Source organism: Myotis nattereri, assembly GCF_964212035.1.
Source record: "Myotis nattereri genome assembly, chromosome: 11".
NCBI lineage: Eukaryota > Metazoa > Chordata > Mammalia > Chiroptera > Vespertilionidae > Myotis > Myotis nattereri.
The window spans coordinates 15,850,204-15,861,009 of NC_138086.1; the positions used below are offsets into that span (position 1 = coordinate 15,850,204).

General features: G+C 40.4%; 1 protein-coding gene across 1 annotated transcript in view; it reads right to left on the minus strand.

Annotated features, from left to right (window-relative positions):
• The window catches only part of AASS (aminoadipate-semialdehyde synthase), a gene marked incomplete at its 5' end in the record, with an annotated part of 60,552 nt that extends 55,645 nt beyond the window's left edge, over positions 1 to 4,907 (minus strand). The window contains 2 exons of the mRNA XM_081102633.1: positions 1,487 to 1,663; positions 4,671 to 4,907. Of these exons, the coding sequence (XP_080958759.1) occupies positions 1,487 to 1,663; positions 4,671 to 4,907 (414 nt within the window). The remainder of the gene's footprint in view (positions 1 to 1,486; positions 1,664 to 4,670) is intronic.
• Positions 4,908 to 10,806: the final 5,899 nt, after the last annotated feature.

The following is a 10,806-nucleotide window of genomic DNA, read 5'->3' on the forward strand; positions in this document are numbered from 1 at the left end:
TGTCCTCTGCCTAGTCTCAGGTTCTAGTCTAGTTTCTAATGCTCTAACATCCTTACCCCAGGACTTTGGAAAATTTCTAGTTGTCTCTCTATTATAATAGACCTCAGGCTTCTCTAGCTACGCTCATTCCCTATGCTCATCCACTCTCGTGGCTTTAGATACTATCTAGTCTCTGACAACCACAAAATGTGTGTCAGAAGGAGCTGCCCTCCTGAGCTACAAATTCATATCCAACGGCCCACACAGCATCTCCTTTTAAATGTCTAATGGACAAATTAAACTCGACAGGCCCTAAACCCAACTCCCGATCCTCCATCCAAGTCTGCTCCTCTTACAGTAGCATCATCACAATTTATGGTGACTCCTTTAAAATCTTGGCGTCATCACTGTCTCCTCTCTTTCTCTCATATTCCACATTCATTTCATTAGGGAATCCTTTGGAATCAGACCTCTAAAGTACTTGTATTTGTCCATGCATCACAAACTCCACCACCCTCATACAAGCCCCCATCACTTGTAGCCTAGCGTCTAGACTGGTCTAGACTTACAATCTTCTTATCAGCTTTGCTCTCTCCCATTTCCACAACGCAGGAAGAATCAGCCTCTTAGAACATCAAGATTTATTCTCATCTTTCACTCAAAAGACCAGGAGGCCTTGCTGTTACTATTCTCTCTGCTTGGAAGACACCCAGATGGGCAGTTTGATCCTTCATCTCCCTCAAATTTTTGCTCAATGAGGCTCTCCCTGGTAACCCTATTTAAACTAGCATTGTCCCTTTCCCCAGTGCCCAGCCCTCCTTTTCTCCTCCTATAGTCTATGTATCTCCATTACACATATCACCAAGTGACCTATGAGAGGTCATTTATTTATTATCTGTCTCCTCCCACTATATAAGCTCCATGTCAGACACACTATAGGCACTCAGCACATATTTGTGGAATGAATACTCTGTATTTTAAGTAGCTGCTAGTCATTCCAATAGTGTGTATATCTCCAAAATGCTTTTCTCCCCTTTTAATGTTAATGAAGGTGAAAATAGTCTACACTCCAGTTCTGGCACTACAGAGCTGTGCAAGCAACCTCAGTCAAGTCACTTCACCTTTCTGGGCTCCATCTGAAAAATGAGGATGATGGATTATATGATTCCTGAGGTTCTTTTCAGCTCAAACATTCTACTTGCTAATATGTGACCACGTGGCCTTATAAACTGGGATCATTTTGGGAGAACGCTTCTCTCATTCCTTCCATTTCAGAATACAAAAGGAATAGAAGATGTTTGTTTTCTCTTATAACAAACTCCAAACTCATGCTGCAGAGGAGCCTTAAGAACAGCAGAGCTATTAGAGCACTAACCCATAGATCACCTTTCCTACAGAGGTGAATAACAAGATGTATTTCCTACATGCTAAAAAACACACAACTAAAACTCTGCTTGATAATTGAAAGTAATTTCTATGACATTTATGAGTGTTGGTTATCAAGTACCTGGTTTAGAATCTCATCTAATAGGCCCATATTGGCCTCCTGGGCCTTTATTGTGTGGGAGAAGAATGCGTAGGTCTTCTTGGGCATTAACTTATCCTCTGGGGGTCTTTTAACTCCCACAATAAGACAAGCTTCAGAAATATCCTCCTGAAGAATGCCGCCAGCTTTGACATATTCCTGGGAATGCAATTTTGGTTAAAAGTTATTCCCCTGATTTGTTGTATTCATGTTTTCTTTCATAACAAAGTATAGCAATTAAAGGCACAACCTTTTGAAGGAGTACAATCTGTATGAATAAGAGCAAGTAATAGAATAACTACTAATATTTTTACTTGCTAGCTAAAGATCAATTTAACGTGTTTGACTTTTATAGCAAAAATTTAGAAAATTCAGCACATACTCCTATTTTAAGAACAGTTAATAGTTTGATCATAACCACTAGCACATGTGATTTACATGTCATTGTGAAATATATCTTTTATACCAACAATGCACTGTAATATTAAATGCTAAGGACTAATACCTTCTGTATCAGAGTGAAGGGGAAATAAGAACATGTACACACACATTCACATGCTTATTTTTGCAAAAAGAAAGATAGGAATGATAGGTCAGAAACTAAGGAAAATAGCAGCCTATAGGGTGGGTGAGAATAGATGTCGGAAGATTAAGATCACAGCAAGACTTCTCTGCATTACCACTTTTTTACATAGTTTTAATCTTTGAAACTCATAAATGTTTAAGTTATTTGAAAAATAAAATTAAATCAAAAGGATATAAAAGCAAACATAAAATGTAATAGAATAAAAAAAATTAATCCAACTGGATATCACATGGACAATATAACCATACACAAAAAAGAATTCAAGTAACTTTTAAACATAGCATTCTGAATATTTCTTGTGAGATCTATTATAAAGAAAAAAGTCAAAGAAGTATTAAAGTCCATTTAATATTTTTTGAGATCTGATTGGCATACAACATTACGTTAGTTTCAAGTGTACAACATAATGATTCAATATTTGTATATTTGCAAAATGATCACCATACTAAGTCTAGTTAACACCTGTCCAGACATAGTTACAGAATTTTTTTGTGATGAGAACTATAAAGGTCTATTCTCTTAGCATTAGCAGGTTTATTGTTAACTGTAATTTTTGCATTATGATTCCAAAATTATTTTATGTATATTTTGTGGTAGAGCAAAAATGTGCATTCATGTTATAAGAAATTTAAATTTTCACTGCTAGGGAAACAAATGCAAATATACAATTTTAAAGGTAAGAAATACCTGCAATGTTAAATTTTGGAAATATCAGTGTTAGCTCATGATTAAATTATATACAATTAATATAGACAGTTATTACATACAATTAATTATATATATTTTTTCTGTGTGTGTGTGTGTGTGTGTGTGTATTTCTTTGCTCTGTCACTGAAAGGGCTAAGAGCAACAATATCTCAGTAACATAAGCACACCTAACACCAGATACTAGATCTCGGTTTCTATAAACTAAAAAAAAATTAGGATTCCTTGATATAATGGCTGATTCCAGCAGTGGGGCAGAAAAAACACAAAGTGAGGCTAGGACTATTTGCTGTTTAAGGCAACCAGAAAGTTCAGAAATAAAAGGATTCATGTACAAATGACATAGAAGCAACAAACAATCCAATAAAAAATTGGCAAAGGATCTAAATACACTTCTCTAAAGAGGATATACAGATATACAGATGGCAATAGATATATTAAAAAAATGCTCAATGTCACTAATCATCAGAGAGATGCAAAAACTACAATGAGGTATCCCCTCTCACCTGTCAGAATGGCTATCATCAATAAATCAACAAACAGCCTTAACCGGTTTGGCTCAGTGGATAGAGCGTCAACCTGTGGACTGAAAAGTCCCAGGTTCAATTCCAGTCAAGGGCATGTACCTTGGTTGCAGGTACATCTCCAATACCTTGGTTGCAGGTACATCTCCAGTAGGAGGTGTGCAGGAGGCAGCTGATCGATGTTTCTCTCTCATCGATGTTTCTAACTCTCTATTCTCCCTTCCTCTATGTAAAAAATCAATAAAATATATATTTTAAAAAAAATAAAAATAAATAAATCAACAAACAACAAACACTAGTGAGGATGTGGAGAAAAGGGAACCCTCCTGCACTGTTAGTGGGAAGGCAGACTGCGTTTCCTCAAAAAATTGAAAATGGAACTGCCATTTGACCCAGAGATTCCACTTCTGGGAATATATCTGAAGAAACCTGAAGCACTGATTCAAAAGAATATATGCACCCCTATGTTCACTGCATTGTTATTTACAATAGCAAAGATTTGGAAGCAGCCCAAGTGCCCATCAGTAGATGAGTGGATAAAAAAGCTGTGGTACATCTACATAATGGAATACTATGAGGCTGTAAAAAAGAAGGAAATCTTACCTTTTGCAACAGCATGGATGGAACTGGAGAGTATTATGCTAAGTGAACAAGCCAGTCAGAAAAAGACATATACCACATGATTTCACTTACATGCGGAATCTAATGAACAAAATAAACTGACAAACAAAATAGAAACAGACTCATAGATACAGAGAACAGACTGACAGCTGTCAGAAGGGAGCGGGGTTGGCAGGCTGGGTGAAAAAGGCGAAGGGATTAAACAAAACCAAAATTCACAGACACAGGCAACAGTATGGTAATTACCAGAAGGAAAAGGGGGCGGTCAGTGGGGGAAGTAGAAGAGAGTAAAGGGGCGATAGATGGTGACAAAAGGAGACTTGCCTTTGGTGGGTGAACAGACAAGACAATAGACAGATGATGAAATGCAGAACTGTACACCTGAAACCTATATAATTTTATTAATCAATGTCACCCCAATAAATTCAATTAAAACATTTTAAAAACCTTGAAAAAATAGAAAGGTCAAAAATGTTCTTATAAATTAAAGCAATCTCTTTACCCCTCAGCTGGAGAAAGCATAAAATGGATTGAAAAAAATATTTATTGGTTGAATTCTGGACTCAGGTAAGGATTCTAACTGGCCATCTCATGATAACCCGAGTAAAGAAATATTGCCATGTGGTGTTCAATATTTTTGAGCCACATTTTCTTTTCACTGGGGTGCTCCCTCATTTCCATTGACAGGGTCATGTTATTCTCACATATTTAAGACATTGGAAATATTTACCTCATCGTGAATGGCTCGCCGGTTGGAGGGCTGGATTAAGACCTTGTATCCCAGGTTGGTGATCCCTTTGATGTGCCGGGGAGCCAGCGGCGCCCTCCTCTCCCAGGCGTTCACATCCTCCCGCCGCAGGGCCATCACAGGCTTGTGGTGAAGCCCCCTGCGGAGGCTGAGCCCCAGCCGGCCCAGCCTGGTGCTACATGTGCGCAGCATCTCGAAGCCTGGTGACTGCAAAGACATCATAAGAGCATAGGACAAGAGGCAGGCGGGCTCACAGGTCAGTTCTGGTCTCCTAAGAAATCTGCTGTAAAAGCCAACCAGCTCAGATGGTAGCAGATACAAGATAGAGAAAACAGGAGAAGAAACCTGGATGGTATAGTGTTCCTTTGCCCAGACGCAAATTGCCACAAACGATGTTATTTCTTTCCAAAAATAAAAAAAGTACAGAGCGCCCTGGCCAAGTGGCTCAGGTGGTTGGAAGGCCATCCGTGCACCAAAAGGTTTCGGGTTTGATCTCCCATCAGGGCACATACCTAGGTTACAGGTTCCATCCCACATCCGGGTGTGTACAGGAGGCGACCAACTGATGTTTCTCTCTCACATCTCTCTCTCTTTCTCTCTTTTTCTCAAAACCAATAAAAACATATCCTTGGGTGAGGATTTTAAAAAAAGTACAGAGCAATGTATGGGACACTAACCCATATCTGGGAAGCTGAAATTAATTTTTTAAACATATGTTTTTATCAAACAACTATTCAGCACAAAAGTTTTAAGCGGGTTAACCTGCAATGCAAATATAGGAAGATTTGAGAGCATAGGTTTGGAATTCTCTAATCATGTCCAAGATTCTTGGTGATCTAGCTCCAACGTGTTTCAAGTTTCATCTCTGACCACTTTCTAGCAAGTGCTGCTCATGTTGGGCCGCCTGTTCCTCGGTGAACTGCTTTCACTTTCACTGGTCGGTGATGAGATACGCACAGAAAGAGAAAGTTAGCATTTAGAGACCTTGGCATCACATGACCACTTGTCTAGGAATTCGCTGTTACGGAATTTTATAAAAGGATTGGTCCCGGGCACATTGGACATTTAAGAAAACAAAACAAACACACATGTTCGTCCACCGCACGTGTTAGTTTAAGAAGCAGAGCCCTGAACGCAAATACACGGACTACATGATTTCACACGTCCCAGAAATGTTCTACCAATCACTACTAGCATTTAGCCAAAGTGGTACGGAATACCTTTCTGTTACATCAGACGGCAACCTCTAAACCAGACCCTCCACGCAGACGGGGAATGTTTATCCAAACCTGGGGGCATACAAATACTTGCCACCGGAGAAGGCAGCTCACAGCACCACAGACCAAAAGAATAAAGGGACCAGCAAGGAGCCCCTCTAAGAAGGCTTAGGAGGGAGAGGGCGTGTACAGAAAGGGCTGCACACAGCCAGTGAGCACGCAGATGCTTAGGGCCCGCATCGATGATCAACAGCATCTCAGGAAAAGACTGTTGGGTATTCTCTCTAGATTTTGGTTTATTTAAGATACTTTTGTTCTTAAAAGAGACAACACTGAGCCCAAACCCAAGCCAAAGCACATAGCATTGATTCTCTCCCAAGACAGAGGAAAAAACGGCAGCACCCCATGAACCTTGAATCCCTATGTTCTCCAATAAAACCCACTCCAAAGACATGCAATCCTTTTGAACACACACAGGTAAGCCCAGAAATGGCCCCATCGTCCCAGCAGGAGCTGTGTTTCATATTCCACAGGTGGTGGAGGGACACCACATCCTCTGTGGTTCGCAGCAATTCTTGGCGTTAACATGAGGGAACACTTTCAGATAATATAGCCCCTCCCTCCCCTCAACCTGATTCATAACCACAGCCTCCCCTCCCTCGGCGACCATCCCTCTCCCTGCTCCCTCTTCCTCTGTCTGGGGTGGGGATGTGATAGGAGAGACACAGACACAAGCATGTCATAGCTTTTGGCAAAGACAGGCTGAGCCTCTGGAGTTTATTTGGGAAGTTGCTTTCACTTTCCCTTTCTGTAGGCAATTCTCAAATCACAAGTCCCGGAACTTTGTTTTCAAACAAATGTTAACAATGGTTACCACTGACTGGACATAATATGCCAAGCACCAGGCTGGGCACCTTACAGATATTATTTTATTTTCTCCTTGCGAAAAGTCTTATTAAGTAGATACTGTTGTTACCCTGTTTTACGGGTGAAGAAACTGACCCGGAGTCTCAGTAGAACAAACGCTTTAAAGCACAAGCGGGATTCCTCGGTTACCAGTTAACAGTCGGAATTTTCTCTTCTTTGCTGAATGAAGCCTGCAGATCCACACCATGCAGGTCTGACACGGGTTGTTACCGCTGGCAGCTCGTTTCAGAAATAGATCAGATCCATACGGCATCGGCTTTAACAGTTCTTAGTGAATGATCAATTCTGCCCCAAGCATGGGCTGCCTCTACCCACCCCTTTCCCATGTGCCGCCAAAAACCCTTCCTGAGTCCCTGCCAAGATACGGTCCAGTTCTCTGGGAGCTTAGGAAAACATTCATGCAGGCATTACTGCATTACTAACTGCCTGAACCTGAAACGTGGTCTCAGCCTAGAACTTTCCAGGCCCACCATTCATTTCATTGTAAGGTTATCCTGAACTATCTAGCAGTGAAGGTTTCTCCATTGCTTTTAGGCGAGGCACGGCAGGTGTCTGGTATTTCATGGAAATGCCCAGGTTGGCTGTTCCGGGTGTCCCTGTCCTGGAATTTGTGGTGTTATGTTTTTTTTCCCCCGAGGAGATCGGGAAGTAAACAACTTGTGTATTTCTGGTAATGCCTCCCGTGAAACAAAGCAGGAAGGCCCCTGGCTTACCGCTGGCGCTGGCCAGGTCACTTCACAGTGATAGGTGCTGATAACAGCCCATAGCGTGAGTAAAGAGGATGTGGACAAGCAAGAGGAGAAGAAAAAGAAAGATCTGGGGAGAATAAGGAGGAGCAAGAGGAGAAGAGGGCTAGGGGGGAAAAGAGAAATGTCACCCAGTCAGGGGAGGGGGACAAAACCCTTCCCCTGACAATTGCTAAAGTCTTCCCAAAAAACTCAGGAAGGGCCAATGCTTCAACAGCATAAAAATGACATTTAAAAGATTCTATCCTATGTTTTTGTAAGACAAGAAGAGCACTAAGGTACACATTTCACTTCCCTAGGATTGATCGGGAATTTGAAATGACTCTGAATGTCGGGGGAGTACTCTACTGAACTAAATGCTCAGACATGCGCAGAGACAGGGGGACAGTCAGTGGATGGGCTCTAGCAATAGGACATAGTATGTGATATGGCAGTACCTCTCTTTCCATCTCTCAATGGGGGAGAAGAAAAGAATTTCTTCCAACTTACAAATTATCAGTCTTTACAACGTACACATGAGAATCAGGGGAAGGAGAACATGCTTGTATGTTCTTGGTATTTCTATCCTTTTCAAGCGAATTGAAAAGGAAAATGGGTATTAAAAATAGAAATAGATCATAGATAGATAGATAGATAGATAGAGCATGGCACTCCATACATATACCACAATTCTCTTTCAGTGACCATGATATAAACTGTGGTGATTAAGTATATCATCACCCCAAATCACATGAAGGAAACAAAGAACATTTTGTGAGGTGTATTTATAAAAGATTCTATCTGAGGAAAAGCCATGTTCACAGGCAGAGGAACTGATACGTATTTGGGAAGGTCCTTTCAAATGATGAGCAGACTGGTCTTTGTACAATTACATATATTAATATAGTAGTAGCTGATCTTTTGGATATTTAAATAAAAATATAATAAAAGCCCAAAATTTTCCTGATGGAGTTAGATTTTGCCCATTGATTATAGAAGACGTGTTTTGATTTCTTTCTTTAATTCAAAAAAATCTGGTGGGCCCCTAAGATGTGCATAGCATGATGTTAGGTACTTCTAAAGAAGCAGAAATTCCATTTCTGCCCATTTTCATGGGATCCAACAGGAGCAGGGTGAGACAATTTCATTTAATTATATGGTCCCCATTAAAATCTAATGGTGCCCTAGCCGGTTTGGCTCACTGGATAGAGCGTCGGCCTGGGGACTGAAGGGTCCCGGGTTCGATTCCGGTCAAGGGCATGTACCTTGGTTGCAGGCACATCCCCAGTGGGGGCTGTGCAGGAGGCAGCTGGTCGATGATTCTCTCTCATCGATGTTTCTAGCTCTCTATCCCTCTCCCTTCCTCTCTGTAAAAAATCAATAAAAAAAAATATATATATATATAAAATCTAATGGTGAGCCCTGGTTGGTGTGGCTCAGTTGATTAGAGCATTGTCCTATACACTAAAAGGTGTCAGGTTCGATTCCCAGTCAGGGCACATGTGGGACGCAGCTCATTGATGTTTTTCTTTTCTCTCTCCCCCCATCTCTCTCTCTCTCAGATGAAATTTCTAAAAAAATTTAAAAATCTGATAGTGAAATATCAATTACTGATTCTAACTGGTGAATTATCAATTACTGATTTTAACTGAATATTAGAGTCAGAATGACCCTGAAGGTAGTGAGCCCCATAAAAATCAGGAATTTTCTGTGGTTTATAAAAATCATTTTCCAAGTATCTATGGATGAATCACAATAAAAACAGTCTACTGTCCTGGTAGTCATAACTTTTAAACGTAACTGGATTAACCATTTGTACGCTATAAGCATCTAGAGACGCAAGCAGCGGACCTTTTTTAATTAAATTCAAAATATCGTGGCAGTTAACTGGTTAAGTTACCTCTATCTGCTACTGTTTAGGTAGTACGTATGCCATACCGCATTGTATTTGATTTGTGATTTTCATGAGTAAGAGTGGTAGGTAGTTTAAGAGAGCTGAGGTCTACATAGAGCTTTCTATTTCTTCATCTAATATTAAAAAATCCTTTAAGTCTCTTCAATCCTTTTCATAGCATCAACCTAACCAGGAAACTCTTTAAACTCACAAACCACTCACCTAAACCAGAACAATTTGCTAGCTAAATTCAAGAACTTAAGTACAAAAAGGGCCTCCTAATTTCTGTGTCCAGTGGGACACGTATAAAGTAATACAAATTCTGAATTAACAAATTAAGTCCAAACCTCCCATCTCTAGCCCCAGTAGTCACAGACGTACTCTTTGTCCTAATGTTTAGATTTTTAAAATAATGCCACCAGTCCATAATTCAATGACTCAAACTCAAACTAAATCGCATGGAGAGATTTCTCAATGCCAATTATTTGTTGTACCAATCAGGTACACATCTTGATTAAATATTGAGAGGCTAAGGAATGGAGTAACCTTGAGTTGAACAAACTAAGGAAATGGCTGAGAAATGAAAATGTTTTCTACTTACCCTTCCAATTCACTCAAAAAACACAAGTGTCTTTTAAAACCATGGTTTCCCAGGAAGCCTTGGTACTGTAGCTAAGGGAAGGCAGCTCCATGGCGGTGCGCCTTGGCCCGCACTACGTGGTATTTGGTATTCAGACCATGATACTCCTGGAGAGGTCCCAAAAAGTTACAAATTAACAGAACACCTGATGATGGCCTAGCACTAATTCAAATACCTTCCAACCCCAAGGCTTGCTAGAACCAGGCTTGGGCATGCAGTAACACCGTTCTTCCTCCATACCTGTCCTTCCTGTTGCACAGCTACATCCTGCAATGCTTCCACATTAAACTCCTTACAGTCGGCCAGAAATTTTTAAAAAAGTAGACTTGGGTGGGTGGACTCTATTAATATTAACTAATCTGGTCTAAGAATACTCCTAAATTCTCAAGCCCATGAACGAGGCATAGTTATCCAAGGATCTGAGACCCAAGGTTCTCCTGGTGTCTAGCCCACAGGTTTTGTTTCACTGAGATGGAATGCAAAGTTAGTTCTGAATTGGAGACTCATCCAAAATGTCTCTCTGCTTGTTTGCCTGTCTCTTTGCTAAACTGTAAATGCTCTGAGGGAATAAACTGCGTTTTATTCATCTTTTGTTACTGGTACGAAGGAGACTCAAATGTTTTAAGAAAAAAAAAAGTGAATGAATCAATGACCAAGTTTAAGTGAACATCATAAAGACCTATGCAGCCGAGAAAACAAAACACACCAAACAGGG